This window comes from Vulpes lagopus, chromosome 18 (genome assembly GCF_018345385.1).
Source record: "Vulpes lagopus strain Blue_001 chromosome 18, ASM1834538v1, whole genome shotgun sequence".
Taxonomy (NCBI): Eukaryota; Metazoa; Chordata; class Mammalia; order Carnivora; family Canidae; genus Vulpes; species Vulpes lagopus.
Window position 1 is genome coordinate 15,131,341 of NC_054841.1, and position 24,012 is coordinate 15,155,352.

The following is a 24,012-nucleotide window of genomic DNA, read 5'->3' on the forward strand; positions in this document are numbered from 1 at the left end:
CGTCAAGCAGTGGGTGCCAGAGTCAGATTGTATTGGTTCAATTGTTGTGGGTGATTTAGGCACCCACAGAGGCTAGGCACTTTAGGGAACATGACCATTACTAAAAATTAAATTATATAAACTTATAATTAAATAAACTATATTAAAAACAAAGGAAACACTTTGTACTCAAGACTCATGACTTCCTAGTTATTTCATTAGATCTTATTGTTATCCATGCTTTTGATATTATTTGCACCTATTATTTTGCACTATGTGTGGTAGAAATACTGCTCATCTCTAACCAACTCTGTGTTCAATGACATCACACTGGGAATTTGAAATCAGGTGGGAGTATTTATACCACAGAAATTGACAAATGGTACAAATTAGCACTTCTTGCTTCCCCCAACCTATTGTTAAACATTTATCAGCACACCACTGGCTGTAAGAAGTTGGTGGGAATAAAAGGAGTTTTGTTATAGCGATGTGTTGACAGATAACCAAAAATGCATAGTGACCTATCATCAAAAATTATTTTAATGATCTATGTACTAACAACTATTTTAGGCCCTCCTGGGATTGTGTGGAAAGCAAAGATTGCAAAAACCATCCGACTTGCGAAAGAATATCTTATTCTGACGTGAAATCCACTCATTTTCTCAATAGATTTCTCAATCCTAGGAAAGGGTTTGGCGAAAAAAATTGGAAAAAAATTGCTTACCTTTAAATCCCTGGGGAAAAATAGGATCCACATTTGAAGCTTGCTTTACAGTCGGATCTCTCCAGCGTGAGGTTTTCATCCTTTTGCTAATAATTGAGGGAAGAGGAGAAATCACTCCCAACTCTCTACTCCGCAAAGTATATGAATTCAGTTTGCCAACAGAGGCCAAAATACCCTGGTTATGAAGCTGAACCTCTGCCCTTAGAAGGATACACACAGAAATCAATCAGGGGGGAAAAAAAAAGAAATCAATCAGGGTGAGAGACCAGTCTAGTCACCTTTGGTACTTTGATTAATTGTGATATGATGCTTCCTCCTAGTCATTCTAACAGTATCTGTACCTGGAGACCCCCAGAGGATTTCCACCTCCAACCCTTCCCTACAGCTTGGGGGTGGGGGTGGCGGTGGTGTAGTGGTAAGGCCAACCCAACTTTCTTTTGCAAAGGGTGGAAGCAGATCTGGGATAGACTCGCAGACTAGTTCTGAGAGACGGAACTTTTTCTGAAGTTCAAAATCTGGAAAAAGAAATCCCTTAAAACAGAAGTCAGCCATCGTAAGACCAAAAAGTCTACCCTGATGGGGTACCCTTGGTTTTTGTTCAGCCTGCTGCTAAAAAATGGCTTGCACATTTTTAAATAGGGAGAAAATCAAAACAAGGATGATATTTCGTGACACCTAAAAATTATACGAAATACAAATTTCAGTGTTCCATAAATAGTGTTTCATTAGAACACAGCCGCGTTCTTTCTTTTAAGTATTTGTGGCTGCTTTCGAGCTGCCAAGCTGGAGTATGACAAGACACCGAATGGCCTGCAAAGATTGAGCTATTTAGCTCTTTACAGGAAAAGTTTGCTGACCCCTCAAGCCTATGCACGTTCACGTCCCCTTTGGAATGTGCTCCGTACCCTGGGGGGGGGGGGGGGGGCGGAGTGTAGCGGGTTTGGGGAGCGCCGGCCTCCAGGGAAGACCCTGGGCGAGTCCGTGGCCTCAGTTTCCCCAGGTATAAAACGAGGTTAGACGCAGTGATCCCCGGGGGCCTGCCTGGGAGGACATCCAAAGAGTAAATGGGACAGGACTCGGGGTGGATCTGGAGCGGGCGGGTGCGCGCGGGGCGGGTCCCTCGGGGTTTCCAGCCGCGTGGGCGGCCGGAGCGCCCCGAGGCCCAGCTTTCGCGGGGGAATTCCGGGCGGGGCGCGGCGGCGGGGCGGGGCGGGGCCGGGGCGGGGCCGGTCACCGCCTATAAGAGGGGCCGCACGCCCGCCGGGGCCACTCGCCTGCGCGCCCTCTGCGGACCGCGGTGCCATGGCCTCCGCCCGCCTGCTCGCGCTGCTGCTGCTGCTGGTCGTGGGCTCCCCCGCCGCCACCGCGGAATCGGTAGGTGCCGGGGCATCCCGGGGGGAGGGGGGCGGCCCGCTGCCTCCTTTGTTCCTGGGGGCCTGAGATGGGGGGTGGCGCTCAGGGGGCCGCGCCGCCCCCAACTAGACGCCGGGGCTGGGGAAACTTTGCTGGAAACTTGGCTCCGGGGTGACGGGGAGGCTCCGGGCCGGGGCGGCTCCCCCGCGCGAACGTGCGCCCCAGCCTGTTGCTCTTCCCGCCTCCCCTGGCCTCGGCCCCGCCGCGCGCTCCGGGCTCGGACGTGACTAAGCCGGTGTCACCTCTTCTCCCCCCACACTCGCGCCCTTCCCTGGTGACCCCGGGGCAGGCTCTGAGTCGCGGACCCCCCTGCTCGCCGTCCGTGAGCGCCCGAGCGGCTGCTCTGGAATCCGACGGGGCCTGGGGACGGGGGGGGGGGGCTGGCGTGTGCTCGGAAGGGGGAGGGGGACGCTTGTGCGGGGCCTGTTTCACACACGGGGAGTGAGGAGCTGAGCCCTGACCACAGGTCCGGCCCCAGCCCTACCCCAGGCTGGTGACCGGGCAAGGCCCTGCCCCCCTTCTGAGTGTCAGTTTCCCCATCTGCACACGGGCTGGGCGAGCGCAGCAGGAGATGACCAGGGCTTCTTTGGGGTCCCCCCAAAGTTGAGACTCTGATCCTTCTAGGGCGGACGGGGAGGGATGGTCTGGGCCCGGCGTTTCACCAAGAGTTGAACCTCTGCTTTCTGCGAGAATTCTGTTTATTTCTGCTGAACTGCGCTCGCTCGGGAAATCGGAGTATCCACCTGGGGTGGAGTAAAGGGGGTTGGGGGAGGGAAGGCTACAGTGAGCACCGAGAAGCTCTTCTCACTCGCCCGCTGGTCTCTGTCCTAGTTTACAAAGCCCTAGGCCACCAGAAGCTCCATTCATCCCAGCGACCAGCGGGGGAGGAGGGTGGCTTCCCCATCTGGGAAGTTGGGGGAGCAGGAATTGATGGGAGAGGCTATCTGTCCCCCCAAGAACCCCAGCCCCGAGCCCCCTTCATGCCTTAAGCCCCCCCCCCCCCCTTTTAGACAGAGGAAGTCTGTGGAGTTTTATCATTGTGGATTCCTTTTGCTTGGAGGAAGCCTGGCTGGCTTCTGTTGAAGAATGCATGAGACCCCGAGAATAACCTGCCAGCACAATTGAAAGCAAGCAGTGATGATAGCAAACATTATGGTGTGCCTTATGGTGTTCTGATAGCTTTCTTAATTTTTTTTTTTAATTTCTTATTTATTTATGATAGTCACAGAGAGAGAGAGAAAGGCAGAGACACAGGCGGAGGGAGAAGCAGGCTCCATGCACCGGGAGCCTGATGCCTGATGTGGGATTCGATCCCGGGTCTCCAGGATCGCGCCCTGGGCCAAAGGCAGGCTCCAAACCGCTGCGCCACCCAGGGATCCCTGTTCTGATAGCTTTCTAATGGCTGTTCTAACTAATGGCCTATCAACTAGCTTTAATTCTGACAGCCCGGCTGTTTACCTTAAATTGGTCCTGAGGTTGAGGAGGTTAGCTAATTTATCCAAGGCCACACAGCTTAATATGGGGCTGAGGCATTCAACTTTAGCCAGCCAGGCTCTTATGGTTCCTGCTCTTATGATAAGTTCCTGCTCTTATGATAAGCTGTGGTCTGATGCTTTCTGAGGGGCTGCCCTTGTGTCCCATCCTCAGGTAACTCAAGAGTTTAGAATCTGTTGAGATTTGGGGCTGGCCAGCCTCAAGAAATTCTGGGGTGGAAGGAAACGGGCCCAGGGTGAGGTGACGACTTCCCCAAACTATGGGCAACCTTATGGAAAAGTTAATGTCTGAGCCAGGACTCCAGCTCACACCCGCTGCTCCCTGGTGCAGTGCTCTAAACTAGACCCTGAGAGATGTGTTGGAGTCAAGCAGCTGGGGAGACATCCAAAGGAATGCGTGTTGGCTCCTGTGGGTAGCCTGGGGGGAAATAGAAAGCCCCAGGCATGGGCAGTCACATGGCAGTCCCGGGTGAGGGGCTGCTGAGTCTGCAGGTGCTTCAGGGTGAGGAACAGACAGCTGTGTCCTGGGGGCAGTCGGAAGGATATGGTTTGGGGGAGGGCAGCTGTGTCAGCCCTACACATGGTGACCCATCATCAGCTAGGGAGAAGCTGGCCCTTGAGCAGCTGCTTCCGGAGAGAGGTATCGGTCTCCCTCATCCTGACCTCAGCACTCCCCTTCCTGAGGAATGTCACAGACCTTCCACCTCGAATTGGGTTACAGGGCTTCCCCTTTTGCCTCCCCTGTCCCCTTACTGCCAGGATTGTGGCCAGAAAAATCAGGCCTAGTCATAGCTGGGTAGATTTTTACAGGTGGAGGAAACAGGCCCACTGGAGAAGGGATTAGCTAATGGCAGTTATGATTTGTGGGGTGCTTTCCACATGCCGGGTCTGGTGCCCGGTCTGGTGCGTCTTATCCTCACAGAAAGCCCAGCATGTGGGGATTATATCATACCCACTTTCCAGATGAAGGAGCTGAGGGTCCACCTCCAGGAGTGCTAGTGAGGCCCTTCCCCAAGTTTTGGGTGTAAGCCAAAGGCCTGCCTTCTCCTTGGGTGGTATCCTATCCCCACCACGAGGGCTTGGTGCCACAAGTTTTGGGAAGGGAACCCAGTCTGAGCAACCAGTCTCTTCCCTGGCAGGGCTTGCTATCCCAAACCAGTTCTTCCTGTCTACCTGACTGCCTTCCTGCCACTCCTTCCCTAGCCAATTAAAGACAGCCTTGTTTTGGGAGCTGGACCCCCCCAGAAGTGTTGCCGCCCAGGGGCACAGCCTCCTGATGTGGCACCAGGCCCCGTGGGTTCTGGGGAGGTGTACTTTAGCTTAGAGAGGTTTCTGGTCTCCTTGAGAATTCTTTCCTTGATTGCACTGAGGTTGGATAGGGCAGGAGCATAGGGGGTCTGGGACCCTTGAGTGGCCAGTGAGAGCTCTTTGGAATTCTTAGAAGCCACAGAGAACCACCACGGAGGATATTTGGGGCCGTGGTTTAGAGGGTTCTGTGGGGTTGACATTACCCCATCTGTAAAATGCGGTTTGAAACAAATGACCTTGAGCGCCCTTCTGGGCTCAAGTATTCTATGAATAAATACCTATTCTTTGGAAGGGATTGTAGAAACCCCGGACATCTAAGGCATTGCCTCCCTTGAAGAGACTTAGTTTGTGAGAGAATTAGTAAATATATCCCACCAAAATCTGAGTCGTATGCCCACTCCCCATCCCCCAACCCGACCACACATACCACTTCCACCCACACACATCCCCTGGGGCAGGGGAGGGGGGAATTTCTGCTCTATTCATCTTCAGTGAAATACTGGTTCCTCAGTTAGTCCTCAGGAAATGTTTGTACGAATGAATAAACTCGTGCATGTAGCTTCATTCTAAAAGGTGCGTTGAGATTATTATCACTAATATGAACGTCTTCCAAGGATACTGTGAAGTAGATTTTATTTTCTACGTGTTTATTTTTTAAAGATTTTATTTATTTATTCCTGAGAGACGCAGAGAGAGGCAGAGACATAGAGGCAGAGGCAGAGGGAGAAGCAGGCTCCTCGAAGGGAGCCTGATGCCGACTTGATTATCGATCCCAGAATCCTGGGATCACACCCTGAGCCCAAGGCAGGTGCTCAACCGCTGAGCCACCCAGGCGTCCCTATTATCTACATTTTTACAGGAAACTGATGCTCAGAGGAAGATAGTGGCTTGCCAAGGTCAGCACTAGGTCTCTCTGATAATACAAGGTGTCTGCTTTGAGCACCCTGAGAGGACATTCCAGATGAGGAAATGGGCTGGTTTTGAAGGCAGTTACTTTGAGTTCTGCTTTTGACCTGTAGGGTGACCTTGAGTAAATGTACCCTATCTCTGGGACTCAGTGTCCCCAACTCTATAATAAGCCCACCTTGAACTAAACCCCTCCATGGATCCTGCCTGCCCTGAAAAACACACCAATGGGGGGGAGGGGAGCTTTCTTGGCCCTTTTGGTAAAGATTCTAAACAAGAGGACAAGTTGGGGGGGGTGCAGGGAGGTGGAGACATTCAGCTCCTGCCATCCCCAGCTCCTGGAAACAGAGGGCTTTTCCAAGGACTTGGAGTGCTGGGCCGTCTTGAATGAGGAGCTGGGAGAGCCAGGCTGGGCTTCCCGCCCCAGTTCCCTCTAGGGAGGAATTTGGCTTCTAGTTGTTCTCAGCCTCCTGGATTGGTGGGTGTGATTTCCAAATGACCATTGAAAATTGGGGGAAGGGGCTGGACAGGGCCTGTGAGTCACTGGAGGAGAGCGGTGGCTGGCCTGAGTCACCCATTTCCTTTCAACCTCTTGGCCCGAAGGATGGTTCTGGTGGGGGTGTTGGAATGGGCTCTATAGAGTTTTACCATGTCCTCTGAGAGCCTATTAGAGATAGTATCTCAGCGTCCTGGACCTTGAGGGGGTGTACAGGGAATGCCAGCACTAGACGTCAGACCTTCTTAGTGCCTTGTCTGTGGGTGGGCTTTGACAGGGTGTGAATTCAACCAGTCTTCAGAATTGGTCTTTGGGCCTGGGCAGAGCAGGTGTTGCTTTGTTTCCCTTAAAGCTGAACTGAAGCTGCCCCTGCTCTGACCCCCAGAGTCAAGCTGGTACAGTCCAGATATGATTGAACCCCAGGAGTCTCTGATTTTTCTGATGCCCTCTCCTTGCTTCCTGGAACTGGCTGGAGAGCAGTGGAACATTGGTTTGGGACTTAGGCAGACCTAACTTGCAGAGGTGTGAAGTCCACCTCTAACTAGCTACATGGCTGTGGGCATGTCACCCAGTCCCCCCAGCCTCTGCTTCCTGGGCACTGTGGGGAGGCTGGGAGGAGGTGACAAGCGTGCAATAAAGTTCCCAGTGTGTGCCTGGGAGGAAGGCTGCATTCTTAGTGATAGTGATGCCAGCTGGTTCTGTACCATTGAAGATCCTACTCCCAGTCCCCCTGGAACACTCTCTTCCCTCCCCCCAACAGCTGCAAGGTGGAAAGGGAGGAGTCCAGGGTGGGGCGGATGGAGTTCAAATCTACTGTTTGTTTGTTTTAGAAGTGGACTGTTTGCTAATTATCAGATGGGTTTATATTTAAACAAGAACCAGTTCTCGGCAGCCCCACCCCTCCTGCTGGGATCTGTAGGAACCCCTTGCTGGGCAGCTTGCGTCCCGGAGGGTGATGGGGGCTTGCTAAGGGTATTGTACCACCTGGACACCACACAGAACAGGGTCGCCCTCCTGCGTTGGAGGACAGAGTTTCTAGTCCTACGGAGGCTGAGTGAATTGCAAGCAGCTCTCTGGCCTTGGAGAGGGGGTGTGATGGTGGACAGGAAGGTACACAGTGTCTGAAAAGCCAATTTTCAGTGCAAAGCACCCACAGAGGGAGGGGAAGGCCTGTGTCAACAGTTGGGGCCTGATTTAACCCTAGAAGTACTGGAAGCCTGACTTCTTGGACTGGTTAGTTATTAATGCACTGGTGACCTTCAGGCGGGTCCCTGCACCTCGCCAGGCCCTTTGGCCCTGTGTGCTGGAGGCAGGGTGACTAGAAGTGGGTAAGTTCCCAGCCAGACAAGCCTGAGTCACCACCCCAGCTCTGCTGCTCACCCAGGAACACGCAGTTAGTTAATAAGTCACTCTACCAGTGCATTCTCTGTAAAACACCTGTGTCATTCAAGGTTCATAGTCTGTGTTTGGCAAACTCGTAAAGTGCTGGTCCCATCTTAGTTTATTCTTAGCAGCTACACAGGGTTCTTAACCTGACCAGATATTGGCTTCAGGGGGGTGGTAGCTGTGTGCATGCTGAAAACGTAAACCGATAGTTCCACTTCTTGGGGTTTAGAACTTTTTATCCTTTCTAGAGGGCTCCTGGAGTCCCCAGGAGATACTGTGTGATTTCAACATTTCTTCCCAGCTTTGGCCTTCTACAATCCCGCCTACCTATCCCTGCTCCTTGTCACCACCTCTGGGCTCCCAGTTACTCACCACCCTCACCCTCTGGCCAGTCCCTCCTACTCAGCACCCCCTTTAAGCTGCCTCTCCTCTCCCTGGCCCGTCCCTCCTCCCCCCTCAGGCCGGGCCGGAGCTCCGCTGCCCCAGTTTTCTCTGGCACAGTAGAGGAGGCTGTGGCTGGTCAGGTGACACCTGGGGTAATGGAAAGGGGAGGCAGGGAGAGGCTGGTATGTGTGGAAACAGTGACTTGGTGGAGCCTGCTGGTGGCGGCCAGGCCTGCAGGACTGGCTGTACCACTCGGACCTCAGGGCATGGGGGCAGGGATGACCCGTGGCCGGTCACAGGGAGCAGGGACACTCCTTCCCCGGGGGAAGACCGGCTGGGAGAGGTCTATGGGACAGACTGACCCGGGCTGGAGCCGTGGCTTCCCCACGTGTGGGAGGGAGGCTGGGAAGGGGCAGGAAGCCAGCACCCAGGGCTGATCTAATCAGCCAAGACAAGGCTATCGGCTCTGCTCTTGAGAACACGGGAGGCTTGTTTACGGCCTGCCCTTAGATCCAGCAGGGACTTGGGATCTGCTGCCTAGATTACAAGCCCGAGCTTCAATGCACCTCTGTCTCTGCGGCCCTCAGGGAGCCAGCCCCCTCCTGGCTGTCTCCAGCGGTAATCGGAGCAGTGCCCAGCTTGGTTACCAGGCCCGAGACAGAGGGAGGCTTGTCTCTTTGAGAACCGTCTTTTACAGGTGGGCAGGCAGGCCCAGGGAGGAAGTCTCCATCACCTGCTGGCAGGGGGATGTCCAGAGCGGCAGAAGCTCCCACCCCACCCCCATTCCTAGCTGGCACCCCAGGATCCTGGAGCCCTTGCTGTGGAATGGGTTTCCCTGGGGGGTTGGTGAAAAGTTAGCTGCTGGCAGTGCCAGGCCTGGCTTCTCTCCTGAGTGATTGTGTTCAGAGTAACCCGACCCTGGAGTGGGCAGAGCTGACATTCGAACCCCCACCCCCACCCCCACCCCCAGACCTGGCTTAACCCTTCAGGTACCAGAGCACCAGATTTTGCATGGGTGTGTGTTTCTTTTTGACTTTTGGATTTTTTTTTTTTGTCCCCAAAACAAGTCAGGAAATACCCCGAGGATACAGGTCCTTGTGTAGAATGTCAGGTGTCTCTGGTCACTGCCATTTGCTCTTTTTGGAAAGATACAACTGAGTTTCCTCTGTCTCTGTCCTTTTCGAACAGGTGCTCCAAATTGGTGACCTTGGGCAGGTCTCTGGAGCCTTTGCAATTTCAAGGGAGCTGATTGGTTGTTAAAGTCTCTGGTCTCAGGAAGCAAAATAAATACCCTTTATAGGCATTAATTCAAGATTTGTGAAGCACATCCTTCCATCCACTGATCATCTTCTTTCTAGTAATGGAACTGCTTCTACAGCTTTTCCCAGGTCTCTCTGACCCTTTGAGCACTAATCCCTTTGGCCAGAAGGAAGGCAGGTGGGCATTAATAATAGCTGCTACTCATTGAGCACCTGCTGTGTACCAGGCCATATGCTGGGTCCCTTGCACACACTAATGCATTGCACTTAATCCTCATCATCTTGTAGGTTGCTCCTAGCTCTGGTTATCAAAAGAAAACTGAGGGTTCGAGATGTGATGCATACCCTGACTCTTGTAGTTAGGAAGTGGCCAGGCTATGCTTTGCTTGTGGGTAACCACTCTACTGGCAGATCCTTCATTTCTGCCTGGGTATAGAGTTCTGATGGTGGCTTCCAGGTTTGCTCATTCTGGGGGATATCTGACCCTTCAGAAAGGGTCATGGAGGAAGATAGTGACTGTACCAGAGGCCCCTTCTGGGGATTTCCTGTCAGGACCAGTCTGGTGGGTTTAGTAGTTTGAGCCCACTGTCCTTAACCCACACCTCCCTTCCCCCGCTGCCCCCATGCCCATGAATTTGGTTGTGAGGTTGTCCTTCTGGTCTCTCACCTCCTGAAAGAAAGGGCAAGTGTGTTCCTGACCCTACCTCTGCTGGGGAGGAGCCTGAGGGCAGGAGGGTTGGGGGTGAGTGGGAGTCTCTTTTCCTCCCACCAGCTCACACTTAACCAAGCCTGAACTTCTCCCTGGTGCCCCAGCCAAGTTTTTGTTCTTTTGTTTAAGCAATATCACTTTCACCTTTGTTTGCTCCCTGGTGGAGCCTGGCCTGGCAGTGTGGGGTTGGGGTGGATAGGGGATGCGTGGGTGGCAGTGAGAAAGCTGGTTGTGGCTAAGGCATGGTCTTGAGAAAGGTCTAGGTTCACAACCCAGCTCCGCTGCTTTCTAGTTGTGTCACTTTAGGTAAATTACTACACGCCAGTTTCCTGCAAAATGGCTAGAGCATGTTACAAGACGGTTGTGCCAGTAAAAATGAACTCATAGAAGAATCCAGCTCGGTGTCTGGCACGTACTGGATGCTTGGGCTAGTCACCCCAGCCCCTATGCCTTTACTTGGTGACTAAAGCTATAGGACTTTGGGATAGGGTGGGTGACCTTTTCCTAGCTTCATGCCTATAGGGTAAGGACTGAATGTGGAATATGTCTGGAGTGACAGCTGAGGCCTGTAGGTTTGCAGAGACCTTTAGTTTTGCAGCCAAAATCCTTGAAGCGGGGAAGGAGGACAGTTCCAGCCTGAAGCCAGGAGACCTAGGTTCTAAGTCTAGTTCTGCTGCCAACTGCTTTGGGTGACCTTGGCAAAGTCCCTTGTCTTTTAATCTGTTTGCTGGGTTATAAAATGAGACCGTTGGGCTTAGTAGCCTCGGATACCTTGGCAAATGTTAGATCCTGTAGAACAGACAGCACCTATCCCCTCTTCTGTAGATAATCTGGGGAGGCATCCAGCATCTCAACTACCAGGTACCAACCCCAGGTGCCCACCAGCCCTGGGGCAAGCAGGATCTGTGGGATCCAGGCACACTGATGCATTCAGCTGGTGATTTCTGTTATGGTCTGTCAGAAAGGGGACCTGAGGGCCCAGAGAAGGTGCCTGTGTGTGCACACGCACACATGAACACACAGTTCCGGGGCGGGGATGGGATGAGTGGAGAACAGATGGAGTAGGCTCAGCCAGGAGCCGGGTGGAGTCCTCTCTGGTCAGAGCTGGGTCTGGCTGCTGGGTGGCCTGGTTCTTCAAATCTACCCCAGACTGAATGGGCCTTGTCTGCAAAGCGGGTGAGGCAAGGGAGGGCTGTTGGCATGCCCCCCACTCTCAGACACACAAAGGGATGTTTGCCCATGATCCCATGGAGCTTGGGCCTCTTTTGATGACCTGATCTTAAAGGGTTCCCACTTGGGAATTTACTTCTTGCCAAGAGTCGTGGGCAGAGAGGGGAAGAGAGGGTGCTTCTAAGTTGAAGAAGGATTTGCTTTCCTGTGTCCTCGCATGAGCACACCGCACAAAGCTTCTTCCAAGCCCCGTGACTTGCTGGAGGGGAGGGTACATTGGCTCCTCTAATGCTTGAGAACCCTGGAATAGGTGCTTGGCAGGGTCTACTTCTAGCCATGCCACTGACCTCTGGTGCCCTGAGACAAGCTGTTTATCCTCTCCAGAATCCTGGTCTAGAAAGGAAAGGGGAGGGACCACCAGGCGACCCCTAAGAGGTCTGAAATGCAAGCAAATCTGGGTTTCAGCTTTGGTTTCCAGGCTGCCCTACCTGCCTCCTCTCTTAGCCTCCGTTTAGCTATTGTAACAGGGGAGCTGGTAACTCTCAGCCAATCAGCATGCTAATCCCGTGGTTGTTTTGAAACACCCCTTAGCACTTGCACATAGTTAAAGAAAGGAAGGACGGGTAAACAACATTCCAGGGCTCCTGAGGGTGAGGATTGGTGGGGAGGGTCTCTGCCTGAAGCCTGAAACTGTACCCCACCGTGGTGGGACCCCCCAGCCCCCTGTCTCGAGGACTTGGAGCCATGACTCCCACAGCCAGTCTGGTCTCCCTGGCCAGGTCGACAAAGTGGCCATAGTACCATTTTTCTCTCCTGGGCTGGATTTGGCCCCCACTCCCCAAGGCTCCCTCCTAGCTGGGGTGATCGGGCACTCTACTTCTATGTGTGTCCGTGCAGAGGTTCATGAATATGTGGTTAAAGGCTCAGGTGACCCATGCCTGGATTCTGGTCCAATGTGGCCACTTTCTGCCAGTATGACCTTGTGGCTGGGCAAGCCACTTAACCTTCCTGCAGCCCTGGTTCTACTTCTGCACAAGATCTATCAGGAGGACCTCCTTCATGCTAAGGGCTCAGGAGGTCCTGCTCTTTCAGATTTGGGGCCTGGGGGCGGAATCTGTGGCAGGGGTTGGGGGGTAGGAGCGCAGGGACCTCGCCCTAGGGACAGTTTCGCAACCACCACTGAGAAGCCTTCCTCCCAGAGCTGCCAAACCAAAGCCACAGGCACGGGGCTGTGTGCGGGGGCTGGAATTCCAACACCAGCAGCTCAGCAGCTCCTGATTCCCGAGTCATGAAGTCATCCCCAACCAGGGCTTAACCCCTTCTGGCTCCCCACCCCCATGTGTGGCAAGTGTTCAGTAAAGATTCTCCCATCCGGTCGAAGAGGGCTACGTGCCCACTGCCTTCCCCCTAGTCTGACCTTCCTCCCTTCCGAGAATCCAGCATATGCCCTCGCGGGGGTGGAAGAGGGCACAACAGTCAGGCTCTGCCCGCCTCTCCCCGGAAGCCAGTGGAGGAAGGAAGCCAGTGGAGGAAGTAACGGGAGGATCCTGGATGTCTCCTGTGACAGTTACCTTGTCCTAGGAACAGATACTCCTTCTTGAGCTCCCCCACTGTGTCCGGGGCAGTCTCAACCTGGTGAAAGACAGCCTGGGGCTCAGTCAGGAAAAGACACCTGGCCTCTCTACTCTGAGCTGCCTAACTCAGTTATGGGACCCTAGGCAGGTCACTGGCCTGTTCAGGGCCCAGAGTATCTCAAATTCTGTGAAATGAGAGGACAGGACCTCCCTGGCCTTTGTAGCTGGTCTTCTGGTGGTTCTAAGCAGAGCCCCTATCTCTTACAGTTAGGGGCTCTGAAAAGAACGGAGAATGTTTAGAGGAAGGGTGTGTACTGAACTTCATTGAAACCCTAACTCTTTTGGCAAATAGTAGGCACTTTTGCATTTGAGTTAATGTGGGGGGGTGGGGAGGATGAACTTTGCTCAGGGCTGCTGTTCTTTGGGAAGCCTTAGCCCCAAGCCTAAGAGGAAGAGTGATAGGCTGAATGTTTCCTACCCCTGTGAGTTGGGGGGGGCAGTTGGGGGAGGCAGTGGCGGGGCGGCGGGGGGGGGGGGGGAGAACAGAGTAGCTGACGTACTATATAGGATCTTGGAAAAGTCTTTGCCTCCCTGGATCTTGATACTTTACCTTTGAAAGCTTATTGGTGGAAATGGGCTTAAGATTTTGCTGTGATATGATGGGCTGGGTCCCCATGGGGTAGGGATTGAGGACATTTGTGGGTGCTGGAGTGGATGGTCCATGAAGAACTGTGCCGCTCTGGTGCCTTGCCCTACCCAGGGCTGTTGCAGAACAGATTTGTGGGAGATGCTGGAAAGTTGAGTACAAGAGCGTGCTTATGTCCATGTGAGTCACCAGGTCTGTGCAGCTCCTGGCCTGAGGCTGCCCTGGGGTGTGGGTGAGACAGCCCTATCCGCCCCAGCCCAGTCTGAGTCAGCTGGGAAAGGTGTCCTGTTCTGGGCAAGACCAGCAGCCCTCTCCCTGCTGCTGGTCAATCAGCTATGACTTCATTTGCATCCTAGAACCCCCGGAGTGTCATACCCTCCAGCCCCTGTGGTTCTGCAGTCTGGCAGCTCTGTGCTGGATCCTCATTCTTCCACCTGCTACTCGTGTCAGAAGGAAATCCCCACTTCCCTCTGTTGCCTTTGGTGTTAAGAACAGGGACTGACACAGAGTAAATACTCCGTAAACGATACCAAGTAATATTTAATGTTCTGATTATTACTGACTTTATGATTTTTCATTAGCCTAGAATGGGAAAGAGATTTGCCTAAGGTCACACAGCAAATTAGGGACCAGGAGGGGTGCAGGACCTAGGTCTCTGGGTTCTGGCCTGAATACCTTCCAGCACCCCAGCTTATCTTACTGAATCCCCACTTCACTGCCTTTTGGGTCTCAGAGTCTGTTGTAGAGCACCAGGGTGCTGTTGAGGGGGCTGATGTGACTCCTTTTTTCATCCTAGATCCGAGAGACCGAAGTCATCGACCCCCAAGACCTCCTAGAAGGCCGATACTTTTCTGGAGCCCTCCCAGATGATGAGGATGTAGGGGGCCCCGGGCAGGAACCCGATGATTTTGAACTGTCTGGCTCTGGAGATCTGGGTATGGAGGATGTGGTGGGTAGGCCTGGGATCATGGGGCTGGAGGGTAGTGAGCTTGCCTTGAGATTTGGGTTTTTATGGGGACTTTCCTACAGTGCTCCTCCGGTCTCAATAAAGAGGAAACAAAAGTAACTATCAACCCTTTTCCAGCTCTGACTACCCTCCTTGGGCGAGTTATTTGTTGCTTTGAGTTCACTTGTCGCTCTAGGTTTACTGAGCACCACCAGCCTGGACCTGTCTGCCCATGGCTGGGGGCCCTGAGGAGGGGGTGCTGGAAAGAACTGTTAGTGTTTTCTTCCTATGCAAAGGAAAGGGACCGGCTCAAAAGTCTGCGAGCATGTGTGGGCAGAGGTGTGGGGGAAGGTGCCCAGGCTTCCAGGGGCTGGACCAGGAGCCAGGGCTGTTCATGGTCATCTGTGACTCCCTGGCTGCTGGGCCAGACACAGCTGCTGAGAGGCGTCCCTCCTCTGTGTAGAATGGTGTGGCGATTGGAAGTTTGAGCTTTGGAGTCACATAGGCTTGAGTTCCTACTGCTTCTCTGTGACCTCTAAGCCTGGGTTTTTAAATCTGCAAAATAGAAAAATCAGCCTTTTGGGGATTGGACTGAGTTAAAGCTCTCTTGGCACATACCAACCACTCAGGACTTATTTATTTATTTATTTTATTTATTTATTTATTTATTCATGAGAAACACAGAGAGGCAGAGACACAGGCAGAGGGAGAAGCAGGCTCCCTGCGGGCAGCCTGATGTGGGACTTGATCCCAGGACTCTGGGATCACGACCTGAGCCAAAGGCAGACGCTCAACCACAGAGCCACCCAGGCGTCCTCAGGACATATTTTAATGTTGCAATTCCTACTATTTAGTATTACAGTCTAGAGTCTTCTTGAAGGAATCCCGTGGGGATCTTGTGAAAATGTAGACACTGATTCAGTGAGCCCTGAGATTCTGTATTTCTCACCGGCTCCCAGGTGATGCTGTTGGCCCCTGGATCCGTAATTACAGAGCAGGGGTTTGGAGCTGACAAAGCATCAGCTCAGCTACCTACCTGCTCAGCATTCTTGTGAAAGAGCCAGGGAGGCCAGTCTTTGGGGCTCCATTTGACAGATGAGGTGATTCAAGCTGGGGTGGGAATGGTCACTTGCTATACAGTGAGCATTTGAGGGCTGGTATAAGTAAGGACTCCCCCCAACCCCCTCAAGCCATGGCTGAAGAAGGGGGAGGTCCTTTATCTAAAGATACGTGACTTCATTCACACTCACACAGCCTTTCTGACCTTCCAGATGACTCAGAGCACCGCCAGACCTTCCCCGAAGTAATCCAGCCCCTGGTGAGTAGTTATGTGCTTTTGCCTCTCCCTACTTGTTCCTCTTTGACACCTGTTGAGAGGGACCCATAAGTGAGGGTCTGACCTCTCACTCTGTAGGAAAGCTTTTATTTGTGGCCCTGGCTCCTTAGAGGCAGGCACAGCTGTGGGTCATGGCTAGGCCATCCTTCCTGCAGGGATAATCACTGTCAACACTTAGAGGTGTTTCCAGCCCCTTTACTGTGCGTTTCTAGGTATTTCCCAACATGAGTATCAAATTGTATATGCAGTTTTCTGTGCTGCATTTTTCACTTGAAAGTGGTCATGAGTTTATTATATGAATTTATTTCCTCACATAATTAAATGTGCTTCCTACTCATTTTTATAGGCACATAATCATAGTTCACAACTTTTCCCTTACTGATGGAAAAGTTAGTTGTATATGATTTTTTGATATTCTAAAATTATAACACTACAGCAAACATCTTTCACTCAAATGTCTGATTGGCTCCTTGGGATAGAATCCCAGGGACAAAGGACCAGCGATTTCTACAGTTTTGCCAGACTGCCCCTGCCCCCCGCCACCCCCTCAGCGGGGGTGGTTATTCTCAAATACCCACTACCAGCCGTGAGTAGAAACACCTGCTTCCCTGCCCCCTCGGTCACATTATTCATTCCCCATTTGGGAGTCTATTAGAAAGGTTGAGGGTAAGCATTTGATGGCATAATTGATGAGAAGTTGGTGCTGCTTTGTGCTCCAGGACCACATGGTTCAGCCAGCAAGATGGCAAAGGCAGACTCCCTCCCTGGCTGAATGTTTCCATCCCCTGCCCTGGGTTTGTCCCCAAACCATGCTGAGTGTTGATCTCTCTTCTTTCCATCCCATCCAGGTGCCTCTAGATAATCATATCCCTGAGAAGGCAGGGCCTGGGAGCTGGGTCCCCACCGAACCCAAGGAACTGGAGGAGAACGAGGTCATCCCCAAAAGGATCTCACCCTTTGAAGGGGATGAGGATGTATCTAACAAGGTGTCCATGTCCAGCACTGCGCAGGGCGGCAACATCTTTGAGAGGACAGAGGTTCTGGCAGGTAAGGTCCTCACCAGATACTTCAAAGGGGGAGAGGACTCAGAGGAAGGTAGTGCTGCAGACACAGGATGCCCACTGGGCTCCTTGGTACCCTTCCTGCCCTCTGCAGGGTGCCCTGGCCCCCAAGGACTATACCTCCCTAGGGGCTGGCTCTGACTGGGGGAGGGAGAGGAAGAATTGCATATCAAGGCTTGTGAAGAACAGCCTGTGAGTCTGTCACTTGCCTTAAGTCCCTCTGTGTTGTTTTTGAAACATTTGCATAGGCCTGGGGTTGGTATCTAGGGAGTTAATTATTAAACATCAATTTCCCCTGAAAGTCCAGAGAGTCCTCTGGATTGGGCTGGGGCTCCCCTTCCCTCTGCTCTATTACTTGATAGCCTTGTGACCTTCCTTGGCTGAGCAGCTTTTTCCAACCCCCGTTGAGGAGGTGAGTCTCAGTTTCCTCCTCTGTAAATGGGTACAACGCTACCCCTTGGGTTGGTGTCATAACTCCATGAAAATTAGAATCTGAAGTAATTTGGCAAGCTGGCAAGCTTTGGCAAGCGCTCTTCTGATTTGTTGGTATAATCTGTCATTGAGTCTTCATTGACTTTTCATTTAAGGTGGCATACCAGAAACCTTCATATGGCAAATGAAGGCACTGTGAGGCCTAGAGAGGGGTTTGGTGCTTAGCCTGATGCAAGAACCATAGGTTCTTGACTGGGGGCAGCAGGTGGGAGGGGTGGGTGCTATCATGGTGGAAGCCTTGTGCTGGGGTGGGGCTTCAGGTGTGGCCTTCAGTGGATGTGGTGACTGACACTCCCTCTCTCCTTCCCTGACAGCTTCAGGGTCTCCAAAGCTGGGGATGGGTTGTCAGAGGGAACTCTTTTCTGGCCAGGGTTTATAGGCCAAGGGTCTATCTGCATGAACCAGCCTGGTGAGGGGGTACTTGGTGTTCTTTCTACTTTTCCTTGGCTGCTTTATGTGCAATGTAGGAAGGGTAGGGGATGCTGTTGGAACTCAGGAGGCCCTTAGAGACCTTTTAGTCACCTAAGCTTCAAAATATTTAGTAAAACATCCCCCATCTTTTTTCAACCACTTTTAGCTGGTATATGTGGGATTAGCACAAGGCTTTGCTTTCACCAACTAAGGGTTGTACTGTATTTATTTTATTTTATTTTATTTTATTTTATTTTATTTTATTTTATTTTATTTTATTTTATTTTATTTTATTTTTTTAAAGATTTTATTTATTCATGAGAGACACAGAGAGAGGCAGAGATATAGGCAGAGGGAGAAGCAGGCTCCCTGTGGGGCGCCTGATATGGGACTCAATCCCAGGACCCCAGGATCACAACCTGAGCCAAAGGCAGACACTCAACCACTGAGCCACCCAGGTGCCCAGGTTCTGCTGCTTTTATTTATTTTTATTTTTTTAAAGTTTTTATTTATTTATTCATGAGAGATGCAGGGAGAGAGAGAGAGGCAGAGACACAGGCAGAGGGAGAAGCAGGTTCCATGCAGGGAGCCCGACATGGGACTTGATCTCGGGTCCCCAGGATCATGCCCTGGGCTGAAGGCGGCACTAAACCACTGAGCCACCCGGGCTGCCCGGTTCTGCTACTTTTAAAGAAAAATTTAAAAACCACTGATCTAGTCCAAGCAAGTGTGTCTTGTAAATGGGGAAACCACAGCTTGGGTCACGTAGCAAGAGACAGAACCAAAGCCAGGCCATCTCTTAAATCTTCAGGTTGAGAATCATACATGCATAAGATCTTGATGTGGAAAGTTAATGTTGTTGCATTAGTTGAGGTGGGACTCTGTTCCAGCAGCATCTCATCCATGTGCCCCCTCACTGAGTCTCCACAACCCTATCAGACACATATGGTTATCTGTACTCTTACAGATAAGGAAACTGAGGCTCAGAGAAGCCAAATCACTTATGCAAAGTCACCAAACTAGGTGGTGGTAGCCCTGGCATTTGAACCTGTAGCACAGTTCATCACAGTTGTGAACCTGTCCTTTTACCTTAACATAGTGGAGAGTCCCAGCACAGACCAAGGTCCTGAGAGAGGAGCTGGAGGGGTATCAGGGAAAGGTGATAAAAACAGTAGCAGAGTTGGTACCTCATTCCATGTGCATTTTTTGTATTTCCTGGGATCACTTTGTGGCTGCTTTTTCTTAGAGTTTTAGCCAAGAAAGAACCTCACTGGGCTCCTCTGTGCCATTCTGCCCCCATTCTGTGCATAGATGTGGAGTGTGGGCAGGGATGGAAAATTAATCTTCTTAGCCCTAGTAAGACCGAATTAGGGGACTCAGTCTGCCACAGCAAGGATTCAGGGAGATATCCCTGCCCCCTCAACAAACAGGAATGAGCCCTTCAGGCGGGCCCGGCATAATGCAGAACAGCTGCTCACCTGAGGTTAGCAGTGCACCTCTGCCTGACGCAAGCAGGTAACCTTGGGCAGTGCTTCTTTCTGAGCTGAACTGTGCGTGTCATTTATTAAGCACATAACTGTTGTGCCAGGCCCAGTTCAGGGTGCTAGGGACACAGATATAAACCACAAAGGTTTACAGTTAGCAAGTACTGAGCACATGCTATGCATTGTTCTAAGCACTTTCCGTGGGTTTATTTAATCCTTAGGACAGATGAGTGAGAAAGTTACTGTTGCTTTCATTTTGCAATGAGAGGGATGAAGGAACTTGCCTCATCACACGGCCAGTGATGAGTAATGGGAGTGGGTCCTAGGCCTTAACCACCGAGCTGCAAACGTAGGAGTGTAAACCACAGTATGTAATTGTCTCTGACATAGTAGCATGGCAGTGTTAGCACGTCCAAGCTGTGTTCGGTAGTGTACACCTACGTGCATAGAGAACTTGTATACATGTCTGTAGAGTGTAGGCCCAGGGGCACCTGGACGGCTCAGTCGGTTAAGTGTCTGCCTTCAGCTCGGGTCATGATCTCAGGATCGAGCCCCACATCGGGCTCCCTGCTCAGTGGAGAGTCTGCTTCTCCCTCTGCCCCTCCCCCTGCCCCCTACCCCCGCTCTTGTTCTTTTTCTCACTCACTCTCTCTCTCTGTCTCTCAAATAAATAAATATGATCTTTAAAAAAGCAAATAGAAGCGTAGGCCCGTGTAGGTGTGTGTGCACACAGAGCCCTCTAGACAGCGCACTGTGCCAAGGCTGTGCTGTGAGTATGTCTAGGTGGATTTTTGCAGCCTGCAGGTTTGCTAGTCCCTGGCTGAGTGAGTTAGTGTTAAGCTGGGGCCGGCGCCTGGCTGTGGGCTCCAGCGGGGGTGGGTTGGAGTGGTGGCTTTGCCACTCTAGCTCTGTGGTCTTCAGTGACTTACGGTGAACCCAGTCTGGTTAATGAGGTCATGCGTAGCACAGGCGACAGCAAGGGGAGGGAGATCTGGTTGTAAGAGAGCTGACTGGGGAGTGGGGGAAGCGGCAGCGTACCCAAGGCCCTAACCCACAGCTCTCCCTGTTCTTCCCCTGCAGCTCTGATCGTGGGTGGCGGCGTGGGCATCCTCTTTGCCATTTTCCTGGTCCTGCTGCTGGTATACCGCATGAAGAAGAAGGATGAAGGCACCTATGACCTGGGCAAGAAACCCATCTACAAAAAAGCCCCCACCAACGAGTTCTATGCCTGAAGCACCCGCCTGGGTACTGGCTTAGGCCTCCTCGGGGAGGGAAGCCGAAGGATTTTGCAGGGTGGACGTTAGGGTCGGGGGAGGGCCACCTAATACTGACCTGTCGGCATCTCCAGCTCTAATTATGTTTCCAGTGTCAGATGAGACCTCATCTTCTGTTCCTGCCTGCCTCTTCTTGATTCTCTGGGCCTCGATTGTCCCTGCAGAAAAATGGGGTTAACACTTGGCTTTGCTGAAGGCAGGTGTGGGATTGGATCATTTCTTAATCTCACACTTCACGTGTGGGCCCAGCTTACAGCCTATCCTGAACCTGCCTCCCCAGGGCCCCTCTGAAGCTGGTACAGGAGTCCTGCTGGAGCTCTGCCCCCCAGCGGCCTTTTCCCTCCCTTCTGTGAAAAGGAGCTGGGAGAAGGAACTAGAACCTTTCTGTACCTTGAGATGATGTGTCTGTCAGAGGGCACTTGTGGCCACACTACAGGAGTCTGTGGTACACCTTGAGCCATTCTCGGCTCTTCCAAGTGACTTTGGGAAATCAACCTTTTTTATTGGGGGGAGGGGGGTGGGCAGAAGAAGTGAAAGTTCATACTGAAATGGACTTGCAGAGTATTTGTAAATCTGCTTTCAGCGGGGTATTTTTTCTTAATGGTTCATTCCTTGGTGCAGAGCCTCTGCCTGGGCAAGAGTGTGCCGATGCCGAGATGTTCTCCTCTTGCACTTTCCACAGTACCTGCTAAGTTTGTATTTAATGGTTTTTTATTTTTGTTTCTCAAAAATGAGAGAAGAGACGGAGATATGATTTTTATTAATTTTTTTTTTTTACTATTTATAGCTTCAGACAGGGCCCTCTTCCCTCTTTTTCTTTAAATACCCTCCCCATTTTTTTTTTTTATACTTAACACACCCCTGCTCATGACCTTGGCCCTTTCTGAAGCTGCTTCCTCTGAGAAGTAGCTTTTGCTGAACCAGGCTTCTAGCAGTTCCCAAAATATAATGTAGGGGATGGTGGGATATTTGTGTCTCTTTTCTTGTAATATATTGTTATTCTTTCTTGGTTCTAGAAAAATAGATAAATATATTTTTTCAGGAAATAGTGTGATATGTCCCATTTGAAGTTGGCTGGATGGTTGAGTGAGTGGATTTTTGTGTTGCTGAGTGGGTTTTTGCCTCCTCCCCCCTTCCCCGTTCCTGGTGCCTTCTCCTGGTTGGGCTGGAATAATTGAGGGTAGATAGTTCTACCTTCGTTCTAGCTTCTGCTTTGATCCCAGCTGGTGTTCCTTTGTTTGTTTTCTCCAAATTTACGAGAAAATTGGACAGCTGTTCTATCCATTATGGTGACCACTAGCCACATATGGTTATTCAAATCAATTAAAATCACATAAAGTTATAAATTCATTCCTCATTTACACTAACCAAGTGCTCATTTGCCATAAATGGCTCGTGGCTGCTATACGGAACACGCAGATGGAGACCATGTCCACCTGTTGAGCCTCAGTGCTAGAGAACTAAACTGGCTTAACAGGTCCCAGCCCCAGCCTTACTGGGGTGACCTTTGTCTCCCAGGGAAAAGGGGGGATGAGGGAGGGCTGATGGGGGCTCTGGCTCTGGAGCTTGTTATCTGTGACTCTCTCTGTCCACAAAGTAGAGGCCTGGGGGCTTAGCCTGGGCAGTCTGCATCTTCTCCTGACCCCACTGGCTGGGGTACAGGGGAGTCACCCTTGCCCTCTGCACCCTTCACCACCACAACCCAGGGTCCCAGCTGGCTGGGTCCTCTGCACCGCCCCACCTCCCCCACCCATGTCCTTTCCCTCTGGTTATGTTGGGAGTGAGCACCTCTTCTTGTAGCCACTTCACACTGTTGTCTGTTACTCAATTTTTTTTTTTTTTAATAAGAAGATAATAAAACCTGGTACTTTCTAGATGGCCTGTCTCTGTCATTTTTTTTCCTTGTCATTTTAAAGTGTGTGAGAAGTCATCCTTTCTGGGCTCTGTAACCATTGAGATCGGTGGAGCCTGAGAGGACTGCTTGACCAAATGCCCTTAGGGGTGCCAGACACAGGAGGCAGAGCTGTGAGAAGCCAAGAAAGGATCTAGGAAGAGAGTCAGAACATGTACATGGATGCCTATAGGCATGTTGCACTTGCCTTGGTATTTAATTTAGATGGCACTTTGTTTTTTAAAAAAAACACAAAAAACCTTGGGTTAGGCGCTAATTATAGAAACGATGTTTGGAAAAAAAAAAAAGAAATGATGCTTGGGGCACATGGGTGGCTCAGTGGTTAAGCATCTGCCTTTGGCTCAGGTCGTGATCTCGCATCAGGCTCCCCACAAGGAGCTTGCTTCTTCTTCTGGCTATGTCTCTGCCTCTCTCTGTGTCTCTCATGAATAAATAAAATATTTTTAAAAAGGAGGATGCTCCCCATATAAATCCAGATTCCCCACTTCTTTCGGGAAAAATTCAAGATATGGCTACTCTGGCTGATGGCTACAGTTGGAAGTTGCTGACAGGCAAGATCCTGTCTAGACGTAGCGTCTCTGTCCACCTGCTGTCCCTTATGTCACCTGCTTGGCTGCTGCAGGCATTGCCATAGTTGGGTCTGGGCAAACCCCCCTGATGCCTCTCTTGATACTGGTAAGAGCTTTTTTACCAAGGGGGAAGCCTGCACTTAGCTTGTCTGCAGAGTTAAACCTTAATTCCTAGGCCTTGGGATCCCTGGGTGGCGCAGCAGTTTAGTGCCTGCCTTTGGCCCAGGGCACGATCCTGGGGACCCGGGATCGAATCCCACATCGGGCTCCTGGTGCATGGAGCCTGCTTCTCCCTCTGCTCTGCCTGTGTCTCTGCCTCTCTCTCTCTCTCTCTCTCTCTCTCTCTCTCTCTCTGTGACTATAATACATATATGTATTAAAAAAATTCCTAGGCCTTGGGCTTTGGTGGTCTAACCTCAGTGTCATGCCGCCCAGTGCCTGGCCGGGGTCCGTGGAAGGATACTGAGGAACTGGTAGTAGTAGAGGCAAACCCTCCTGTCACCTGCATGTGCCAGGACCCATTCTCTGCTTCACAACAGAACTCACTTTATCAGCACAATAATTGCACCGAGTAGGTGCTGTTAGGATCCCCATTATATAGGTGGGGACACTGCAGCTAAGAGGTGACATAACTTGTCCGAAGTGACACAGTTTACCAATGGTAGAGGTGGGGTTGGAACCCAGGCATTTGAGCTCAGGAATCTACCCACCACCATAGTTCCCATCAGAGGGTTGATGTGGCCCGAGGCCCCCTCACCAAGGCTGCTTGGGACCTGTGTACCCCACTCTGAAGCAGTGAGTCTGGTCCCAAGTCCCGCCCAAGCCTCACGCCACACCTTGGTTTCCTGAGCCCCGTGAGACTTGAGGGCATCTCTGTTCCTCACAACCTGGTTCTTGCAGACAGACCTCACCTCTGTTAGACTTCTGCTGTCCAGCACAGCAGCTATTTGTCATGTGGCTATTTCAATTTAATGTTTTAAAAATGAGCTAGCCACATCTCAAGTGATCAGTAGCCACATACAGCTGCCAGCTGCTCTGGGACAGTGCATACAGATGGAGAACATTTCCATTATCTCCGAA

The 24,012-nt window shown here is 51.5% G+C and overlaps 1 protein-coding gene across 1 annotated transcript; it reads left to right on the forward strand.

Moving 5' to 3' along the window:
* The first annotated feature begins 1,921 nt into the window (after positions 1-1,921).
* On the forward strand, positions 1,922-22,325 carry SDC4 (syndecan 4). Its single transcript, XM_041732906.1, has 5 exons — positions 1,922-2,077; positions 14,244-14,382; positions 15,665-15,711; positions 16,578-16,776; positions 20,258-22,325. Exons 1-5 carry the CDS (start codon positions 2,006-2,008, stop codon positions 20,407-20,409), a joined length of 609 nt encoding a protein of 202 aa, XP_041588840.1. The 5' UTR covers positions 1,922-2,005; the 3' UTR covers positions 20,410-22,325.
* The last annotated feature ends 1,687 nt before the right edge of the window (positions 22,326-24,012 follow it).

Coding starts and splice junctions, on each gene's coding strand:
- SDC4 (XM_041732906.1), top strand. CDS start 2,006: ATGGCCTCCGCCCGCCTGCTCGCGCTGCTGCTGCTGCTGGTCGTGGGC. Junction 2,078..14,243: donor CCGCCGCCACCGCGGAATCG/GTAGGTGCCGGG, acceptor TTTTCATCCTAG/ATCCGAGAGACCGAAGTCAT. Junction 14,383..15,664: donor GTCTGGCTCTGGAGATCTGG/GTATGGAGGATG, acceptor CTGACCTTCCAG/ATGACTCAGAGCACCGCCAG.